This window comes from Penicillium malachiteum, assembly GCF_028827825.1.
Source record: "Penicillium malachiteum strain IBT 17515 chromosome Unknown utg000005l:1.0-9002435.0:326005.0-9005861.0, whole genome shotgun sequence".
Taxonomy (NCBI): domain Eukaryota; kingdom Fungi; phylum Ascomycota; class Eurotiomycetes; order Eurotiales; family Aspergillaceae; genus Penicillium; species Penicillium malachiteum.
In genome coordinates this window covers 7,357,903-7,379,086 of record NW_026643099.1, presented here as the reverse complement: position 1 = coordinate 7,379,086, position 21,184 = coordinate 7,357,903, and the positions used below count along the sequence as shown (strand labels likewise).

The 21,184-nt window shown below is 45.4% G+C and overlaps 10 protein-coding genes across 10 annotated transcripts; 7 read left to right on the top strand and 3 right to left on the bottom strand.

The window, feature by feature from the left end:
- Positions 1-555: 555 nt before the first annotated feature.
- N7483_012726 (putative carboxylesterase) lies at positions 556-2,228 on the top strand (the record flags this gene model as incomplete). Its single annotated transcript, XM_057096153.1, has 2 exons — positions 556-789; positions 858-2,228. The coding sequence occupies 2 exons, from the start codon at positions 556-558 to the stop codon at positions 2,226-2,228; spliced, it is 1,605 nt and encodes a 534-aa protein (XP_056942124.1).
- Positions 2,229-2,686: 458 nt separating this feature from the next.
- Positions 2,687-3,889, top strand: N7483_012725 (uncharacterized protein; the record flags this gene model as incomplete). The annotated part of the gene is made up of 1 exon (XM_057096152.1): positions 2,687-3,889. The coding sequence occupies one exon, from the start codon at positions 2,687-2,689 to the stop codon at positions 3,887-3,889; it is 1,203 nt and encodes a 400-aa protein (XP_056942123.1).
- A 217-nt stretch (positions 3,890-4,106) lies between these two features.
- On the bottom strand, positions 4,107-6,926 carry N7483_012724 (putative glycosyl hydrolase; the record flags this gene model as incomplete). The annotated part of the gene is made up of 2 exons (XM_057096151.1): positions 4,107-5,573; positions 5,643-6,926. 2 exons carry the CDS (start codon positions 6,924-6,926, stop codon positions 4,107-4,109), a joined length of 2,751 nt encoding a protein of 916 aa, XP_056942122.1.
- A 978-nt stretch (positions 6,927-7,904) lies between these two features.
- On the top strand, positions 7,905-9,562 carry N7483_012723 (aldehyde dehydrogenase; the record flags this gene model as incomplete). Its single annotated transcript, XM_057096150.1, has 3 exons — positions 7,905-7,963; positions 8,016-8,057; positions 8,113-9,562. The coding sequence occupies 3 exons, from the start codon at positions 7,905-7,907 to the stop codon at positions 9,560-9,562; spliced, it is 1,551 nt and encodes a 516-aa protein (XP_056942121.1).
- Positions 9,563-10,109: 547 nt separating this feature from the next.
- Positions 10,110-11,328, top strand: N7483_012722 (zinc-dependent alcohol dehydrogenase; the record flags this gene model as incomplete). The annotated part of the gene is made up of 3 exons (XM_057096149.1): positions 10,110-10,224; positions 10,285-10,575; positions 10,637-11,328. 3 exons carry the CDS (start codon positions 10,110-10,112, stop codon positions 11,326-11,328), a joined length of 1,098 nt encoding a protein of 365 aa, XP_056942120.1.
- Positions 11,329-12,242: 914 nt separating this feature from the next.
- On the top strand, positions 12,243-14,163 carry N7483_012721 (glycoside hydrolase family 1 protein; the record flags this gene model as incomplete). Its single annotated transcript, XM_057096148.1, has 5 exons — positions 12,243-12,416; positions 12,479-12,962; positions 13,031-13,091; positions 13,161-13,739; positions 13,803-14,163. The coding sequence occupies 5 exons, from the start codon at positions 12,243-12,245 to the stop codon at positions 14,161-14,163; spliced, it is 1,659 nt and encodes a 552-aa protein (XP_056942119.1).
- Positions 14,164-14,504: 341 nt separating this feature from the next.
- N7483_012720 (mediator of RNA polymerase II transcription subunit 17) lies at positions 14,505-16,496 on the top strand (the record flags this gene model as incomplete). The annotated part of the gene is made up of 2 exons (XM_057096147.1): positions 14,505-14,776; positions 14,834-16,496. 2 exons carry the CDS (start codon positions 14,505-14,507, stop codon positions 16,494-16,496), a joined length of 1,935 nt encoding a protein of 644 aa, XP_056942118.1.
- A 549-nt stretch (positions 16,497-17,045) lies between these two features.
- N7483_012719 (NAD(P)/FAD-dependent oxidoreductase) lies at positions 17,046-18,649 on the bottom strand (the record flags this gene model as incomplete). The annotated part of the gene is made up of 3 exons (XM_057096146.1): positions 17,046-17,933; positions 17,991-18,535; positions 18,628-18,649. 3 exons carry the CDS (start codon positions 18,647-18,649, stop codon positions 17,046-17,048), a joined length of 1,455 nt encoding a protein of 484 aa, XP_056942117.1.
- Positions 18,650-19,426: 777 nt separating this feature from the next.
- Positions 19,427-19,762, top strand: N7483_012718 (uncharacterized protein; the record flags this gene model as incomplete). Its single annotated transcript, XM_057096145.1, has 2 exons — positions 19,427-19,541; positions 19,590-19,762. The coding sequence occupies 2 exons, from the start codon at positions 19,427-19,429 to the stop codon at positions 19,760-19,762; spliced, it is 288 nt and encodes a 95-aa protein (XP_056942116.1).
- A 253-nt stretch (positions 19,763-20,015) lies between these two features.
- N7483_012717 (uncharacterized protein) lies at positions 20,016-20,950 on the bottom strand (the record flags this gene model as incomplete). The annotated part of the gene is made up of 4 exons (XM_057096144.1): positions 20,016-20,201; positions 20,268-20,424; positions 20,478-20,585; positions 20,640-20,950. The coding sequence occupies 4 exons, from the start codon at positions 20,948-20,950 to the stop codon at positions 20,016-20,018; spliced, it is 762 nt and encodes a 253-aa protein (XP_056942115.1).
- Between the last annotated feature and the right edge of the window lie 234 nt (positions 20,951-21,184).

Here is a 21,184-nt window from a genome sequence, read left to right as displayed (position 1 = left end):
ATAAGTTCCTTCTACCTAAGTCAGTCTTCAGTAATGATCAAAATTTCCACAATAGAAAAAGGCAATAAGATCGGGAATGAATAGCTCAAAATCTTGAAAAGTTATTGAGGTACCAAGTTTCAACTCCACATTAGATCATACTCGGGAAATGCTAGACCGATATGTTGTATACGCTACAAAAATAATTCAACTATTGAATGTCACGGTGCACATTCATGGACCCTGACTGCATATGCGGGGCGGGAATATGCACGAATCCAGTCTATTTAAGCCCAATAGAAAGAGACTTACTGGTGGAACATCAAAATTAACGTATTTACTCCGTAGTTAGAAGGATTATCTCCTCCAATGCAAAATCTGCATGTATATCTACTTTGCAGAGGGCAATCTATACCCTCATGAGACCCCGTCGATCACCCCCGCAATTCGGTGGATACCAGTCCGTAATCCCGATGATTCAGCAACTTAAGGGGTTAATAATGGCTATAAATTGATCAAATGGAGTCAGAATGAACAATTCAAAGCATCAAAGGCCAGCAGCAAGATTATCTTGAGATGGCTGTCTCATTGGTAATTGGCATGTTGGCCGTAAGTGGCCTTGCATCTGCCTCATCTCTACCACCATCTGCCATCGTTGATCTTGGTTACTCACAGTATCAAGGGGTATCTTTACACAATGGGGTTGACGAGTTCCTTGGTATACGATATGCAAAATCACCAGTCAATGATTTGCGATTCAGAGCACCCCAAGATCCGGAGAGCACGGATGGAGTTATAGATGCCTCCTCGGTAAGAATCCAGATTCTATCGACGCGTCTGCCAAGACGCTCTAACCGCATCTTGCTAACTAGTCCTAGTTTGGACCTGTCTGTATAGGTGTAGGACAGTCTATAGAGCCGACCTACGATGAAGACTGTCTATTTGTCAATGTGTGGCGACCAAATAACGCGTCTACAAACGCGAAACTTCCGGTGTGGATTTTTATTCAAGGGGGTGGATATGCAGATCTCGCCAATGACAACTACAATGGCAGTCACGTCGTGGAAACATCTGGAAACGATATTGTACAAGTGAACTTCAACTACCGGGTCGGTGCATTGGGGTTTCTTGCTAGTGAAGACGTCCGCAAGAATGGAGATTTGAATGTTGGCTTACTCGATCAGCGTAAGCTACTGCATTGGGTACAGCAATACATTCATATGTTTGGAGGAAATCCGGACCATGTCGTGATTCATGGTGACTCTGCTGGAGCTGGATCCGTGGCACATCACATTACGGCATACGGTGGCCGCGATATGAATCTTTTTGTTGGTGGTATCGCCGAGTCGAACTTCTGGCCGACCCTGCGCACTGTCGCGGAGATGGAATTCCAATATACCCGTTTTGCAAAAGATGTTGGCTGCGATGATGCTGAGGATGTTTTGACATGCTTACGCGCCGTCAATATCTCGGCGATTATCGAGTACAATGTGGATGAGCCGTTCCCTGGCGGTGGTGGTACCCCTCTGTGGTATTTTCTTCCTGTCATAGATGGCGAATTACTCACAGATGGCCTCTATAACCTTTTCAATGAGGGAAAAGTGGTTAAGGTCCCAGTGATGGTATCCGATGATACCAACGAAGGTTCCGCCTTTGCAGTCAACGCGACAAACATCACCCAAGTGGCTCAATTCATAAAGAGCAATTATCCTCATCTTAATGTAGACCAGCTCGAGACCATCAACAAGGAGTACCCACTCATGGCGCCCTTGCCCAAGCACGCGGCCTATTTCCCCTCCGCATCTGCAGCATATGGTGAATCGACCTTCACCTGTCCAGGAAACCACATGTCTTCATCCATGGCTCAGTTTGTGTCTTCCACTAAGGTTTGGAATTATCGATGCAACATTCTTGATCCAACTGAGATCGCAGATGGCTATGGAGTGCCTCATGTATTCGAGCTCCCTGCTGTTTTTGGAATCGATAGCACAAATAGACCAACCGAGTCTTTTGCTACTATCAACGCTGATATGATTCCCATAATCATGGACTACTATCTGAGTTTTGTCAAGGCACTTGATCCAAATGTGTATAGAAATGAGAACGCACCTTTCTGGCAGCCATGGGGCTCTGGAACTGGGGAGCGTCTGAGATTACAGACCAACTCCACAGCGATGGAAGCTGTTCCGCAGGCACAGATCAAGAGATGCGAGATGTGGGAAGAGTTGGCTCCGACGATGGAGCTGTGATTGTTCAAATGTTTGTAAATAATGCTGCACATAGCGGGGTTTGGCTTCTATCATAGTTATTCTTATTAATTCATTTAATCTAACACACATATCTCTTGTGTCAGTCATTTTCCTTATAATAGCCGGGATATCCCTTCAACCTTCTTTCATGAAATACTAGTATAGCATAGAGCTATAGCTTTGCTCGCCATTCTCACAATAACAGCCTGAGGTCAGCTTTTTCGAATTATCAATGATATTCATGATAATTCCGGTCATCTCCGCATTTAACTTGGTCAAGTGAGGGGTAGTGACATGGTTAACAGGTGTAATAGGTGGCTGAACCCCGGAAATCCGGGAATCAACTCCACATCTTTCCACATCTTTCCACCTCATCATAGATGATATCCTTCATCTAAAGAATCTTCAGTGTTTCCAGTCAATATTTTGTAAATTTTCATGATATTAAATATGTCACAATGAAACCCTCAACTGCTGCCATTTTCCCGACTCTACCCGTGGAACTCATCGAGCTCATTGCAGAATCAGTTGAATCAGTTGACTCCGATAGCTTACTAGACCTACGTCTTGTCTGTCGAGATCTTCAGAAGAAAACTTTCAACCATTTCGCTCGTCGATTCTTTTCATCTATTAGAACAGACCTCTCAGAAGAAAGTCTCAGTCGAATCAACGCGCTCTCCCGTCATGAAGAGCTCCGACCCCACGTTCAAGGACTAGCATTTATGCTACAGAATGGTATTGGTCGTGGCTTGGTATGGAATCGTCATTCATGGGGTTCTTTGTCATCGCCTATGGAGATCGAGCAAATCCGCCGACTTCGTGATAATCTTGTCAACAATCTCATAAATTGTCGTTCATTCTTCATTGTCTGCCGATACCCTGAAGGTCATCCGGATTTAAATCGTGTTACAGTCACCGATGCAGTTGCCGTGTTTTTCGCACTCGTCGTGGACTCACAATTGCCAGTCTCATCGTTTCACCTGGTATATGCGAACAGAAGTTCTCGCACTCTGATGATGGATATGCGACGAGTGCCCAAGCTCCTATATCGTCAACCGAAGTTTCACATGGTCTGGTCAAATCTCCAAAAGCTGTCATTGGAGCAATATTTGACTCTGGATAACTTTGGATTTCTCCTTGAACTGGTGCTTTGCGCACCCAATCTCAAGACCCTATTACTTAACTTGGGATCGCATGACTTGGCCGCTGAATTCATGCACGAGTTAGCAGAGACTGTCTCGTTTACCCAACTAGAGGAACTAGCTCTGTTCAGGACTGCATTAAGGGCGAAGGACCTGATGAAGCTGCTGACAAGCGCTCAAGATACATTAAAAATACTCACATTTTATCGCATTTCCGTACTTCAGGAAGATAACTGGTCATCGGTTCTAAAAAGCCTCAGTCAAGGTTTTGTGAATTTGACAGCGATTTCACTATATTATCTATGGTCGAATTTCCCCAAAGGGGAGCTGCTATCGTTTCCAGGTCTTGAAAAGTCACCTGTTATTTGCCAGACTCCCGACCAGCGTTTGCATATTTTCTACACTGAAAGCCAGAAGACTCAAACTGCGCTAGGAGTTGAATACTCTGGATCGAACATGTCTCAAGTCTTAAGCTTGTTACAGACAACGACTGTCTACTTGTATGATACCGCGACCTAGTTTTGTGTTATTGAAGGCTTGCGTATCTTGCATTATAGTATGAGAGTTCAAGTTGCTATGCCAGTAGCACTACAAGCTAAAATATCCTACGCTTTGTGGGGATACGTCATTTCGGATTCTTTCATTGTATTCATCATCAGCAATATTCGAGATCATCAATTTGAAATAGCTAGATAAGACAATCAAAAATAGCAAGATATTTCTGGTTTCTAATTCATCATGATGAGAAAAGTTTCTTAACTCCCCGCCATACGTGCCAGAAAACTTCTAATGCAAGGTTCTCCAATACTAGAGATTTGATATTGCGCCCGGAGACTTCGACATGGATATCATGCATGACCTCACCTTCATATGCGACTGTAAGCAGCAACTTTTCTTTTGGCCAAAGAGTAACATAATTATCAGACCAGTATGCAGGTATAATCTCGGAGTTATCATCACTGTGGATAATCTTTAAGTGTATGAAGAATGCTGGTTCCTTAGATTCGTTCTCCAACTGGACTTCAAGTAAGTACCAACCATCAATCGGTGTGTTAGGCCAGGGTTTCTTTAATTCTCCCTTGACATTAACCTGAGGGAGGTCATCGAGACTTGTGTAGTCCGCATAGTCTGTGACTGGAGTATAATACCAATTGGACTCTGACCAATCCAAGACATCTGGCTTTGGGGATAACCAGTAGACATTGCGACTGAGATCTTCCTTTGCTTTGACATCGCGCAGAGTAAGACGAAGGAATCCAACATCCTTGATCTTTTCAATACCTGTCACACTATGCACTTCCCTAGATGAATTCGGCGTGGTCTTTGTTTTAAATTTCGCGCTGGAGATCTTCTTTCCATTCCCATGAATTAGATCAACTGAGATTTCTCTCTCACCTTCATTTTGGAGTGAGTGGTTGATCAGCCAGATGCTCTGAGACTCGTAGTCATACGCAACATGCTCCATTCGAGTTCCAGTCCTAGTGCCAAAGTATGATCCCATGGTATTCAAGTAGTAGTCAAATAGTTGCCAATGTAGGTTTGGCCATGCGCTATTCAACATCCAGTAAATAGCACCCGTCGCAGGTCTGGAAGCATTCTGACGAGCAGAATAAGCCTCAAATTGAGCACGAGTGGTTTCATAATCAGCCATTTGGCATTTATCAATGTAATCATCGAGGCTTCCAGGCGTTCCGTATCGACTAAATAACCCTTTGTTGTAGATTGAGCGAGTATAGAACGACGAACCATTGTTGGACATATGGTAAAGGCCCGCGTCAGGTTCTTGCAAGAGAATTACTAGATCATCACCTGACATGAACTTTTTCAAGCTGCTCAATTCAGGTGTCCCAACTCCTGCGCCCAGTTCAGAGCCAAATCCAAAAGCTGCACCTTCTTCATCGCCGTACCAGTAGTTTGGTGGGACCCAGTCGTAAGGTCCATTCATCTTCATTCCCGATGGTCCTAGGGCTTCAGGATATCCACGTTTACTTGCGGATGCGATTACTGGGTTTGTCCAGTCCATCTCCTGCAATGCATCGAGAAAAACTTCGGTCGCTTGGTCGTTTGGCCAATAATCCGACCCAATTAAGAAGCCAAGGAGGGAGGGATGTGCCTGCATCATTTCAGCTTCATGAAGCATTGCTGCTCGAGCAATTTCGTAGTCTTTCTCTCCCCATTTCACTCCATCAGCGTCATGATTGTACTAATATTAAAATTAATTCATATTTAAATTTTGAAATTAATGGGGTTTGTTTCGTGGACTCGGACTTACCTCCCAAGCTTCCCATTTATCGCAGCATTCCCAACCAGTCAAGATCATCAATCCCATATAATCTGCAAGCTTGTATAACTCCGGATGCTCCTGTTTTCCTTCCAGTCGAACTGTATTGAGCCCCAGATCTAGAATGTATCCAAAGATATTGAGAATTCTTTCCTTGTCGAATCGCATAAACATATCCGGACTATAACCCGCACCGAGGACTTGAAACGGGTTGCCATTCACAACAAATGCGGTATCATTATGCTCATTCAAATAAGACGAGACATGACGAATTCCAAAATCCTGGATTGATGAGTCGGACAGAATAAGTTGGTCTTCCTGGGTTTCTCGGCTCATCGCACTGGCATGAACGGTGTACATCGGCTGCTCGCCCCACCCTGCAGGCCACCATATCTGTGGATTTCGAATAGAAGCCTCGATTGATATGGTTCGCTTCTCACTTGGGTTGAGCTCAAATATACCAGCTATGACGCTGGAGTCCGCCTGGATTGGTCCTGTGATCGTACCGTTCACCTCTACATGAACTGTTCGAGGGGTGTGATTGACAAGCTCAGTCTTCAAAGTAACGTTGACATTCACGTTCACCGTAGGATCAGTAAAATCCGTGATAACTCGAAAGGGTGACATCGATACAGGGCCCGTCTGAAAGATTTCCACATTTCGCCAGACACCAGTCCCATTATCAGGTGGGTATGGATTCCAATCCACGAAGCCCATCGCAAAGTCTCGCAAATAATTTGTCGGGTATGCCTTGATCACAAGACAGTTCGATCCAGATTTGATGATTCCAGTTAAATCGTACTTGTGGCCACCATATGAACCTTGCTGCTGTTCATTCGATGCAATCTGCACACCGTTCAGGTAAATGTCTGCTTTGGAAGTGATGCCGTGAGTTTTCAATGTGAAGTATTGTCCATCAGAAGGGTTCATGATAAATTCTTCTCTGTAGATCCATGGGGCTTGAAATATGGATTGATCTGCGAGCTTTTCCATGTTATTTGAGTAGAAGAGGGCCTTGTCATCGTACACGCCATTATGAAGGAGACCGCCCATCACAGTGTCACGAGGGCCGACTCGGTGCCATGAAGTGATATTAGCATCGGGCTGAGATAACTTTGACATGTCATCTTCTATCAACGTTGCTGACTGTAAGTTCCATCCTGGAATAACTGCTCCTTCGCCTGCTGCTGAAACAAGAGGTCCCGGGTCGGCATGAGAGCCGACCGCGTAGATTGCCAGCAAAGATAATGTTAACTTTGGAAGGTGAGGATACATTTTTGTTCTCTCTCTCAACTTTGAGGTAGTTGAGCTATCAAAATCATAACCTTAGAAAGTAGTGAGCTTTTGAATGGAGATTGTATTTGTTCAGAGAAAATATTGCCATTTATTCGCATGCATGAAACTTGAATGAATCCTACCTCTAATACCTCCGCATTTAATTTATGATCTCATGATGTGACAAAACCACCAAAAATGGTACAACCAGTGGGACTCGACTTCTACTTTGCACTTTTCAGCTGTATGGTCTTCTCGGCATATACTATTCTGTTGTCGGCAGACCTTTTAGGACCGGTAAAGGAAGAGGTTCCCCGGTTCAAATGTAGCACATGAACTACCCTAAATCAGCGCCGATGATTGAATGTGATCAGATCAATTCAATTGTATGAAATCTTTGCTTTGAACAGTTTGGTTTTTCTTTTCTTCTAATTGGTACGATGTATCTGGTTGAAGCTTAGAATTGTAATTCTTTACTGATAACGACAACCTTGGAATGCGTAAACCTATGAGGCCAGCCTTGGAACTTCAAGTACCAAATTAGTCTGTTGAACATGTTAATTCGCATATAAGTCTCTTTTTCTCATTTAGCCTTATTGTCGATATTCATGAAATGTAAGATTAAATATTGGATGAATAAACCGGAGGTTTGTTTGTTAGCAAGGTTGCGATCATAACCTTGGAAGCACTAGTAGAGGCGTCAATATCGTTAAGTATCTAAAGTATTCCGAGTTTGTACTCTCAGTATATAGAAGTTAAAATGGGACGATATGGAATACTTCAAGTTGATCAGCACTTGAGAGAAAAGGGGAAAGAAAGCTCCAGGTTAACTCCGATGCGGGGTCACTTTCAAGTTGTTATCTTTCATGTTGATAACACCATCTTCTTACAACTTCTTTCGATCTACCATTACTCTCTTCTGTATTCTTTACCTACTACAGGTCTCTCCTCTAAGTTCGACAATATCCTCTCAATATCATGGCAGCTCCTTATAATTTGTGGCTTGGAGGCAAGGAGCAACAGGGAAGGGAACCTCTGTAAGTCTAGCTCAGTCATTAATCAAGTTTGCAAGCTAATAAATGAATCCAGGATTCCTGTTGAGGATCCTTCTACTGGTGAGATCTTTGCACAGTAAGAGAGCTACCAGCCACTGGAATCCCCGCTGCCTTATCCTAACATCCAGCAGGTGCCATGCAGCCTCAGAAGAAGATGTAGAAGCCGCAGTCCAGGCTGCTCATGCGGCATACAAGAGCGGCATCTGGTCTCGAGCAAGTCGCCACGAGCGCGCAGATGTCTTGGAGAAGTGTGCGATTTTACTCACAGAATCCCTACCTGAGCTCATCGCACTGGAAGTAAAACAGACCGGTCGGGCAATCCGTGAAATGAAGGCCCAGGTCCCCTCCCTTATCAAGTGGTTCAAATACTATGCCGCCATTCTTCGTGTGGAAGAGCGATCTGTTTTACCAACGGTTGGAAAGTTACACAACTTTGTTGATCGGGTTCCACTGGGCGTGGTGGTTCAAATCACCCCTTTCAATCATCCGCTCCTGATTGCAGTGAAAAAGCTAGCACCCGCACTCGCAGCGGGAAACAGCGTCATCCTTAAGCCAAGTGAGCTTACACCTCTGAGTTCCCTCCTTCTAGCGAAGATTGTCCATCAGGCAGGAATTCCCGCTGGTGTTCTCAGTGTGTTATCCGGCTATGGAGCGACTACCGGCAAGGCTCTAGTCTCGCATCCACTTGTGCGCAAGGTCGATATAACTGGGGGCACGGCTGCTGGGAAGGCAATTGGAAGCATAGTTGGTGGAAATTTGTCCAAGTACACCGCAGAGCTGGGTGGGAAGGCCCCTTTGATTGTATTTGAAAAGGCCAATGTTGATGTCGCGGTGAACGGAATTGCCTTCGGAAGCTACATTGCCAGTGGGCAAACATGTGTTGCCAGCACACGAATTATTGTGGCCAACACCATAATAGAAGAAGTTTTGCAAAAGCTGACGGCGAAAGTCGATGGGATCACGCGACAAATGGGGGATCCTAGCAACCCTGAGTCGATGATGGGGCCACTGATATCCAAGAGACAATTACAAAATGTCGAAAGGCTAGTCACGGATGCTTTGGAAAATAATGCCAAAGCGCTGATCGGAGCTAAACGCATGACCGGGTCTGGCTCCTTAGATGGGTTCAATTTCTCGAAGGGATATTTTTATGAACCGACCGTTCTCGTCTCTACTGAAGGCAACAGCATTCTCAATTCTGCTATATGGCAAGAAGAAGCATTTGGCCCTGTTATTGTTGTGGTGGGGTTTGATTCCGAAGAGGAAGCTATTGCCCTAGCAAATGATACAGAATTTGGCTTGGGAGCGGGAATCTGGACGGAGGATCTTGGACAAGCATTCCGGGTCTCCGAGCAAATCGAGGCGGGGATTGTCTGGGTAAATACTCATCACCGAAACGACCCTAGCAGCCCATGGGGAGGTGTGAAGAGCGCAAGTGGTGTTGGAAGTGAAAATGGCATCGATTCATATCATGCTTACTCGATGACCAAAAGCACAATTGTGAACTTTGCGACCAGTGACGAGTCCCTAGCTCAGGATGACTGGTTTAGTGAGGGGTCAAGGAATGTTAGATATGGATGAGATAGGAAATTCGGAACACGTAGCTGCAGGTCTTATCAAATTCATAAATTCTTTTGATCGGCCTACTACTAATTCACTCAGGTGCAGAGGACCAGTAACGCATCGGTCGTGATACATTTTACATTCTACCTAGTATACCAGATCCTAGCATTGGCATTGTAGTACAAGTTCCCAAATAGGACAAGAACTTGAAATATTCTATGATGCAAACAATTTCCAAGTACCCTCAAGTGCTTCCGTCTGGCCTCTTTGGTACGCTTCACGATTATGATATACTCAGGTTAATTCGACCCAAAAATTGATGAAACAGGATATCTCAACTTCTCCACCTTCACTGTAAGGGGAAAGTGGGGAATCCGCATACACATACAGCTTCTACTGTCCCTTTTGCTCGACTGCAGATTAAAAGAGGGGTCATCCAAACTCCTCAAAGTGATTACCTCGGTGCTTCCTCGGTAAGCTGTTTAGTTCTTATAAGAGCCTGGGAATTTGACAGTAATCCTGCATCAAGTTTCCATCACGTATACATACCACCTGGGTAGCAATCATGAGTTCTGTAACACCACTTTACGAGATTCCCACCCACTGCAAGGCCGGTGTGGTAGTGAATGAGGGACCTGATTTTCATGTTGAGGTACAGATGGTACCAGTTCCCAAGCCAGGTAGGAGATCGTGAATAGACATTTCGTCGCAATATAGTCCCTATCCTAAAAGTTTTGCAGGGCCTGATGATATACTCATTCGCCTTAATTTCACTGGACTCTGTGCATCAGACATCCACCTCATGAAAGGAGATATAGGTTTTCCCCCAATGTCAAAGTTTGGCGTGCGATCTCCTGGTCACGAGGGCGCTGGTGTTGTGGTCAAAGTCGGAGCCAATGTGAAGAATTTCAGACTTGGAGATAGAGCAGGCATCACGCCACTACTTGATACATGCCACGGGTGCACTAATTGCTGGAGCGGTAAAGAGACGTACTGCACGCATGCTATTCATTCTGGCGTGATGAGCTCTGGTGAGTTAGTACCATTCGGAGGCAATTTTTCGGATGAAGCTCACTATTCTATCACTTCAAGGGACATACCAGCAATACATAATCTCTCCAGCGCGATATGCATCTCATATACCCGAAGGTGTACCTGATGAAATCGCCGCCCCTATTATGTGCAGTGCAAGCACGATGCATCAATCCCTCATCGAATCGGGTCTCACTGCCGGCTCTTGGGCAGTGTTCCCAGGTGGTGGAGGTGGTGTTGGGATACAAGGTGTTCAGCTAGCCAAGGCAATGGGTATGCGACCTATTGTTGTTGATGCCGGCGATTCTAAACGAGAATTGGCTTTGAGAATGGGTGCAGAGGCCTTCGTGGACTTCAGAGAAACAGCCGACCCTGCGGGAGAAGTGATTCAGATTGCAGATGGAGTTGGTGCACACGGTGTTTTTGTCACAGCACCGGCAGCATATAAGACTGCCATATCCTATATCGGGGATCGTATTGGTGGGATTGTCATGTGTATTGGCATTCCTGCATTGGGTACGATGACACTGGGAGCTGATCCTATGAGTTTTATTATGAAGAATTTGACGATTCGGGGAACTTTGGTGGGCAGTCGTCGAGATACTGCCTGCGCCTTGGATTTTGCGAAACGAGGCTTGCTTCATCAGATTTGTGAAGTGTATCCGATAAACCGGTTACCTGAAGGGGTGGAGAGACTGCGGAGGGGAGAAGTCGCTGGACGTATTGTAGTTAATTTCAATTTGGAGGAGTAGGATGAAGAAATGAGCTGATTTTCAGAGACTTTAACAACTGCGACGAAGTAATCGAAACTTGAGCTGGATCTAATTTTGATAGTCTTTTTCTTTTTCCCTGGGTAGTAGAGATAGCTAGAATAGTTGTAGGAATGACATCAAGTGCCGCGATCTGCACCCGGGACCATACATGTAGACTAGAAGCGCTTTGATCTTACCATATGCCTCGGATGTCTTAGTTTTTAAAGTAATGCGGGGAAGTACATACTAACACTAGTACATGATGTACATGCAAGTATGGAGTTGACGAATGTGGAGATGTGGAGATAATTGACTCGGGATCTCATTTCTTGGTTCTTGCGACTAAACATTGTAACCAAAAGCCACATCTATTGCACATCATTCCGTTTTCAGTCAGGAACGCTGATCTTCTCCATTTTTTATGAGCCCTGAACCAGATTCTAGCCAATCCATTGCACTCTATCTGCTGTCTTCCCCATGGCCAAGACTCTCTACCTCATCATGATCCCTTCTACCGATAATTATCCGAATCTATGTGGGTTACTTTGCGGGGCATGAAACTACAAATATCGAGCAGCCCTTTGATTCGAGATTTAGCCATATTAGCACGGTATTTGGCAAGCTGGATCTAGATTCAAGGCATTGAACAAAGTCAGTTATGCTATCCCCGTCGATCTGGGCTATAGCCCTTGCAGCAACTGTCGGGGCACAAGAATTGTATATTACACGCAATGGGACATCTGCCAGACCTTTGTGTACACATGTGACGTCGTCTCCAGATTACTTCTTTCAGAAATTCTCGTATACATTGAACGAGACTGTACGGTGAGTTCCTGCTTTCCCGCTTCTATTATATCCCTTGCTAAACGGAGGAAAGATATGCTACTTCGGTTCCCACACCATCAACAACAAAAATGTACGCTCCTCCATATACTAAAGCGGCTAAGCTTTTGAGTACAAGTCTCTCCACATCAACATGGGGAAGCTGGCTTCCGGGACAGTCCGTGATCAGCGCAACTGATACCGCTGATCCCTATGGACAGGCAGCATGGTCATCAATGTGGTTGGAGGCTGATCTCCAGAACTATGTCAGTCACTGAATATGCATATGCTCAATTATTTTCGCAAACTAATGAATGATCTCTCATAGACTACGACCGGAATGTTTTCAACTACTATCAGTCCTACTGCGGTTCCCACCAGCGAACTTGTGCTCCCACCCCGCGACTACTTCGGCCCTACTGATTGCTATGACTTCCCTGATGATTTCATATTTGGTGTTGCAGGAAGTGCTGCTCAGATCGAAGGTGCCATTGCACTTGATGGACGTTCTCCGTCGCTGTTGGAAAAACTGATCAGTGGAGACGAGCCGAAAGACTATGTCACCAACGAGAACTATTTCCTATATAAGCAGGATATTGAACGATTAGCTGCGATGGGGGTGGAGTATTATAGCTTTACCATCCCATGGACACGCATCTTGCCCTTCGTCTTACCTGGCACTCCTGTAAATCAGCAAGCCATTGACCACTATAACGACTTGATCGACACTGTTCTTGATGCGGGAATGAAGCCTATCGTTACTATGCTTCACTTTGACAGTCCTTTGATGTTTGTTGCTAGCGACAATATAAGTGAGTTTTCTCGATCAATATTTGAATTATTCTTTTGTCTTTTTTTGCCAATATCTGACTTATTGCAGCGAGGCATCCGGATATCGGTTACAACAACGCCGGTTATCAAAATGAAACATTCGTGGATGCGTGAGTGATTTCTATCTGATACATGACCTTCACCTTCTATCTTAATTACTAATTTTGCTGTGTTATTAGTTTTGTGAACTATGGCAAGATTGTTCTGACTCATTTCGCTGATCGAGTGCCGATTTGGGTCACATTTAATGAGCCACTTTTATATGCTTTCAACTTCCAGGGCGTTGATAACGTCATCCGCGCTCACTCACAAGTATATCATTTCTATCATGACAAGCTCAAAGGTACGGGTAAGATGGGTCTCAAGTTCAATGATAATTTCGGTGTGCCCAAGAACCCGAAGAACGCTAGTCATGTCCAAGCTGCAAATCGATTCCAAGAAATGCAAGTTGGCTTTTTTGCGAACCCAGTCTTCTTGGGGAAGCAATATCCGGACTCCGTTCTTAACACTATGCCCGGTGCGAAACGGCTGAATAACACCGAGCTGGCATATATGAACAACACCGCGGACTTTTTCGGCATTGATGCGTATACAGCTACCGTGATATCTCCTGCTGATGAAGGCATTGATGCTTGTGCTTTGGACTCATCATCCTCAAACTCTCTCTTTCCCTACTGTGTGAATCAAGAGACCACGAATATCTATGGTTGGAATATTGGATATCGGTCGGAGTCATATGTGTATATCACACCAACCTAGTAAGCGACCCTCTCTCTCTCTCTCCTATTCCCAAACTTTGCCTTGACTGATTATTTTCCTAGTCTCCGGGAATTCCTCTTCGATATCTACAATACCTGGAAGCACCCGGTCTTCCTATCCGAGTTCGGCTTTCCTGTATATGCCGAGGCAACCAAAGAGCTCCCGGATCAATTATTCGACTCCCCTCGCAGTCAATATTATCTCTCGTTCATGTCTGAGGTACTGAAATCAATTTACAAGGATGGTGTGCATGTTATGGGTGCACTCGCATGGAGCTTTGTTGATAACTGGGAGTTTGGAGACTACTCGCAACAGTTTGGTATGCAGAAGGTGAACCGAACCACTCAGCAGCGATATTATAAGAAGAGCTTCTTCGATTTGGTGGATTTCGTCAAGACTCGCCAGTCATCGAAGCAAAATTAATTTTCAAGCTGTGACTTGGAGGGAGCTAGATGTATATACAATTTTAGGTTGGAGCAACGAGTGAATGAAACTAGTCGCAAATGTCAACTGGTCAACATTTCAAATATCCATCCATGGATTAAGTACTTCACTGGCATACAGAAATTCCCTCTAAATAATTACCCCCAAATAATCTTTTACATGGCATAACAAACCATTCACTTTCACTGGCACTCATACACCGGCGTTCACGTGATACCGTGCCCGTTATCGCGCCATTACATAGCTCTTATCCCCACTCCTCCTCTCCGGTTTCTTGAATCCCCTCATCGTCGCAGTCGACACAATCGATGAGCTAAATCATGGCCGACTCCTTTACTCTCCCCCTTCGGCCGGTCTTAGAGCGACAGGACCGGCCCGATACTTTGCCAGTCGAGATTGCTCAGATCAACAATCACTGGGGTTCCTTTCGAGATGTCAATGAGGAGGTTCTCCGCGCTAAGATCGCCGAAGAGAGCGAGCGCAATGGAGCACCAGCTTCGGAGGATGGCGATCAAGAGATGAGCGATGCTGATACAACAGAGCGCCTTGAAAAATTGTACAAGAAACGCGCCGATATCACCCAATTCGCAGTGTAAGTCGACCTATCTCTCATGAAGTTATTCAAATGCAAGCTAATCAATGCGATTAGACAATCTCACATGGAAGCCATGTTTGCCCTTGATTTTATTTCGCTCCTGTTGTCGAAAACCTCGCCGCGCCAAGCCGAAACGTCCATGTCCGCATACCTCAAGCAAGTCGCACCTCTTGGTTCACTCGACGCCGAAGTGGTAAACCCACTGCCGAAATCAGAATCAGCCATAAAGGATACATCGACGGTGTCAAGGGGATGGAGAATTCAGAACTTCAACTCGGCATCCAACAAGCTATTGAAAGCTGCCTCCAGGCTGGACACCGAGGTCGCATCGGAGACTCGATACTGGAATGAGGTGTTAGCGGTCAAGGAGAAAGGCTGGAAAATCTGTCGCCTGCCGCGTGAGAGACAAGCACTGGGTGTACAATATGGGTTCCTTGAAGCTACACCAGTCTTCCGCGACCGTGGACTTGCTTCTTTGCGACGGTCGCAAGATGGAAGCCTGATCCTAGACAAAGGGCTCATTCCCTCTGGGGCGCGCTTTGTCCGTGTGCGAGTGAGACAAGGTACCCGCATCTCCAGCAGCTCGAAACCTTTCATGTCGCCGTCCGATGATGTTCAATCGATCGAGCATCGTATTCTGCAAGCGCGTGACTCTGTCTTCGAGGAAGAGCTGTTCCATGAATTGGTTCGCGAAGCCCGCTCCATGGCAAGCAGTGGTGTCACAACTCGTCAGAATCTAATTCAAGTCCCTGCCTCTGATGATACGGAAATTTTGCTGGATTTGGTCGATGCCGATGGTGAGAGCATTGATACTGAGCAGAAGGAATCTACAGCAACAGACCAGCTTCTTGCAGACGGCCTCGCCCACTCAATCCGAATTCTTCTTACCTTTGCGCATCGCCAAAATCTACGCCGACGTACACAACCCCCGCCGCCATTGACCTCAAGGAAGCGAGTTACTCCAGAGTATCATTTACTTCGCCCTGCCCTTGGCTACTTCCAACACCTTGTACAGCTCCGCTGGCTGGAATCATATCTCAAGGAGATTCTAACTGTCCTCCGATCATCTGGTCTGAACGTGCCCGAGTTGAACAAAAATTCGTTTTCTAGCGGCGATCCTCCTCTATCGTCTCTTTCACCAGCCTCAGTCGAGAAATTCCTTCAGAAATTCCTTATGCCGATTGAGTCCGTATTCCGAGGAAATCTTCTCACAACCCAGAGTTCCTTCAGTATCACGATTCGTACAAACCTATCGGCACCACCCTTCGGAACTCATTACGACCTGTCATTCAACTTCCCCTCCTTCCCTGATCTCAAGTCTCCTGGTCGAATTAGTCTCAGGGATGAGGTTGAGGCCGCTATCACACATATCTTCCTACTAGATGTGGTTTCCCAAATCTCATCTGATCAACTACCCAAGAACAGTTCAGGTGGGACGGTGAAAAAATGGGATGCGATTTATCCTCATCTCGGTGAATTGCTGCTATCTGGTAGCAAGAATCCCGAGAGTAACAGAAAGATGAAAGTGGTATTGACCCGCCGTGAGCTTTCTCTTTCAACCTTCATTGTGCGCGGCATTGATGGCGTTGGGCGTGGAGCCCGCGAACTACGATCTGAGAACTCCTTTCCTAATACTTGGAGCTCACTCCCATCGTCAACTGAAAGTCAAAAACATCATTCCATGATGGACTTTGTCATTGCTGAAGCTTCCAGATAAGTTGCTCGGTTCTCGAATCTGATCGGGCCGAACACCCCACCCTCCATCTCCGAGCCGATGTCAACCACTTCTTGGATCCGACCCACATCAAATTGGGCTTGTGGTTTAGTGGTATAATACTCCCTTAGCATGGGAGTGGTCCGGGGTTCGATTCCCCGCGAGTCCATCTTTTTGCTTCCTGATGTTTTTGAATTGTCTGACTGAAGGGTTGAGTGAGGTTGGATGAGGCGAAGAAGTTTCATGGTGTGGGTAGACCGCGGGTGGAGCTTCAAGAAAAAAATTTTCACATTATGTGCATGCATTAAAAGGCGCAGGGAGAATACCTATTTTTCTCAATAAAATATCCCCTTACTTCAACTTCGATTTCTGGTGTGAAAAGCGAACATTGATTAAATTAATATAACATCTATATGCAGAGTAGATTACGGGACTCGGCCCCATGACTACTGGCCTGGAGTTACACGAGGATGGTCACGTATGGATGCATTGATAACACTGAATATACCCCATGCTATTATGTACAGCATATGACAAGTTGAACATTGAAACTCATAGCTTTGCAGTCAAAGCCTTAATTGACTCAGGCGCAGTAAGAGTCTCACGCAATCTCTTTTCACTGAGTGTATAAGCTCCAGGAAACCAATCACTCTCACGGTCTTTCAGAATCATAGAGACCAATGCCTCACCACTCAACAGACAATTGGCCATACCATATCCATTAAAGGCTGCAGCAATCCATTCACCTTCACCCGCGCGGCCTGTTAGTGATTCAGAGAGCTGTCCCACCACCGGGACACCATCAGATGAAAAGCCCATGATCCCGCTCCAAGCACTAACCAGGTTCCATTCAGGCGTAGCACTGCCGAAGAACTTTGGAAGAACTGATTGAAGATGTTTGACTGAGTTCTTAGTCACGAAACTATCATCGGCAGTGACGACATGCTCAATGCGAGCGTTCTCGCCTCCAAAGTAGAAATAACCGGTCTTAACACTTTGTCCCAGATAGTATAGTCCATGGCCGGATTCCTTTGTTGCGGGATCATAGTTTATTGGGTAATGGAAGCCCCATGATGTAAGTTCTCCTCGATTTGGGACTTCGGTTTGCGGGTCTTGAACAGTCATTGTCCCCTTGAATGGATGGATACGTCCTCGTAATTTCGGGATGAGATGTCCAGTATGACCGTTTGTGCAGTAAACTACATTCTCGGCACGTAATGGTCCGCGATGAGTTCTGACTATATAAGGAAACACGGATGAGACGGGCGTGACATAGTTGGACTCGTACTCGACAGCTGTCACTGGCGTGCTTGTCTCGATTGTCAATCGATCTGGGTACTTGGCCATCAATGCCGCAAACGCTTTTGTAACAAGTCGATAGGGCCAGACAGTACCGGCAGGAAGCAAAGCTCCCCCAGCTGCGCCGTGGACTCCATGATCCTGAATAGGTGCCAGTTAGAAATTAGAATCTTCAAGTGGTAAAGAAACAAGTCAAACCTTGATAAGCTCATCTTTTTCAAGTATTTTATATAGACCCTTCCAAGAAGGATGATCATATTCAAGTCTCGCAATGCTTTTCTTGAAATCCTGGAAAGTGTCTTCGGTCAGAAAAGCTCGCAGCTTATGCAATTTCTGCATTTCGCTCGCCTCAACGGCATCATATTCTCTGATGAAATCCTGCATTTTGTCCAAATTGCGAAAAGTAAATGAGACAATCTTCCCAGCCATCTCTGGACCATGTGCGTCTGCTAGATAGGAGTATTCTTCACCCACGCTAGCAGCCATCTGGCCTCCATTTCGTCCTGTGGCTCCAGAGCATAGCGTTCGAGCTTCCAGAACAGATACTGTTGCTGCTGGGTGCCGCTCTAAAAGGTTCTTTGCAACAGAGAGTCCGGTTATCCCAGATCCAATGATAACATAATCTCTTTCGGCGGGTAGAGTGGGAGATTGTGCGTTCGCCAACGCGTGAGGGACATGCTGCCAATAAGACTGGGTTGGATTGATTCTTGGGAGACCTGGATCGGCATTCACCAACTTGGCGACTATGGTAATACCATGTCAGTTCTCTATAGAATACAAACAGCATGGCATGATAGGAACCTCGTGGCCAGGGTAGCCGATGAAGGGTACATACCGAGGTCTTTATTTGGCTCCATATTAACTTGAACTTTGGAAGATCCAGATGGTGTATCTCTCTACAAGATATTGTAACTCAGGGCAAGTAAAGTGTCAAAGTCGAGATATATGGTGATATTTCTGTATAAAAGTCTGATTTCTTGCTGTGCGGGGTCTATCTCTTATCTTTTACGGATGGACATGCCCCGTTAGGCATGGTTTAGATGTCTTTCAAATGTTATGACGGACATTAAGCCGCCTATCTGAATAGATTGATGCATGTCAATGTTTTTCGACGGAAAATCAAACATTGTTGTAGGTGCAGATACATGACTGGGTTCTGTCCGATATGCATAAATCCAATTTAAGATTATTGGTCAAAATCAACCAGTTGGCTTTCCCAAGTACAAACACTGAAATTACTAACTTGAAATTACTATCAATCAATTGAGTTTCGCTTGATTTTGTCTGGATAGTTCTTTGTATTCCCTGGCTTTTGGTCTTATGACAGTGAGATAAATTACTCACATACAAGCTGGCCTACCGTCAACTGGTAGGACTGCCGAACTTGAAGCTTCGGCTTAAATGACTCGCTTCAAGTTTTCGGAAGTAATGTGTAAGGCTCTATTAGTGTGGTATGCACCATGGCGTCGTTACATACCAACGAGCATTCCATTGGGAACATGCGGTGCAAGCTTTGCGGGCGGCTATAGGCAAGAATGTTAGTTCTTGTTTTTGTTTGTGGAGGTTATTTAAGATCCTTCTTCCATTTCACCTCTCAATCTTAGTTTCATCATACAATCCTAATACTATTCGAAATGAAATTCTCTTCAGTTGTTCTCGCTGTCTTTGCCCTGGTTTCAACCGGCGTGGCCGACAGGGCATGCACTCCCAGCTTTGACTATTGCTCCGATGTGCTACTGAAGGATAAGGGTATGTTAATTTTGGTCTGATATTGATTCCAGTCATTGATTGTTCTAGGCTTCACTGAGGCCGATCTGAAGGATGCTATTAATGGCACCGATGTGGCAGATCAGCCATTGGAGAACATTCTCTTTCACTGCAAGAATCCAGGCATCGTTGGCCACCCGAAGCTCTGCAGCAGTGGATGCCAGGATCCCAAGCAGGAGGGCAGCCACGGATGCGAGGCGTAGGTTATCTTCATCTTATTTTTAAGCGATCGCATGATCATTATTGACTCTTGAATAGCACTTGAGATGAATATTGAATCATGATATTGGAGGATACTGGTTTTCATGATCACGTCCAACGCCACTAATGTACTTAATTTGGCCTTTCCAATCTAATCTCCAAGTATCTTTGAATAACCCTCAACCTGTTATGCCTTAATTCATAATCATGAGTGGTTTAGTTCACGTTATCCTTTAAGACACTGGTCTTCCGGTCTCACCATCCAGTCTCTCCACCCGAGTACTGGTTATTGCCCTGTGCATTCTCCCATCCTGGAACATGAATATTCAAAAACTTCCCATTCTCGGACGGTCTTAAGTTTTGAATTATTTCCACTGTCTTTTCGGCCCCAACTTCAACGGGAAGATCTGCCCGGTCGCCACCGAGTTCAGTGCGAAGCCACTGTTCATAATTAGCAAAAGAGTGAACTTCAATCAGAGATTGGTGATTTCTTTAAGGGGCACTTACACCAGGACTAACAGCTACCACTGTAAATCCTTCCGATTCGTACTCCTGAGCATATTGTACTGTCAACATATTCAGGGCCGCTTTTGTCACTCTGTAAGCAGGGACAGGTGACGCCCAGAAGGCCTTGGCTTTGGCGAAAGAGCCTACAGTAGTCGATCTATCAGGTGTTAGCGTCCTAGTAATGAACTCATCTGGTAGATATTGACCTACATATTGGCCACTGTTTTCTTAGTCCCTTTGCGCAAAAGAGGGAGTAATGCTTGTGTCACCATGTGAGTGGAAGTAACATTAGTATGAAAGACCTCGTCGATGTTATTCCTTTTGTGAGATTAGCAATCAGCTCTGTATAAGATGTAATCAGGATGCTCTCACATTCCCTCGAGTCCCTTTGAGCCCCAATCTGCCGTGCCAACATTGTTCACAAGGTAGTCGAGTCCTTTGCCTTTTAATTTGGCGTCTATTTCGCCAGCAGCTGCCAGTATACTGCTCTGATCGCAAACATCCAACTTAACCCACTCGACCCGACCGAGTGAATTACTCACGAGCTCCTTCAATGTAGGCGAGTTATCAGAGCGTGCAGTGGCAATGATCTTTCCCACTTCTGTTGGGGGTAACATTGCCAATCGAGAGACCAATGCCAGTCCAAGACCTCGAGAGGCACCGGTAATCAAATATGAAGCCATAGTGTAAGAGCCTTCAAATTTTGGAAGAGCTTGAGAGCAGACGCAAAAATTCGTAATCTCAAGTGTAAAGGTTTCCTTGTTCGAGTTCACACAGTCTAGGTACCTTATAAGAATGCCTGCAGGTGTCACTTCATCCCCGCAGCTTTGATTAGTGATGAATATGGGGGAAGCTACGTAATAATTTAACTCCGCTAACCCCGTTGACGCAACTGAATCCTCCAGAACTGTATACCT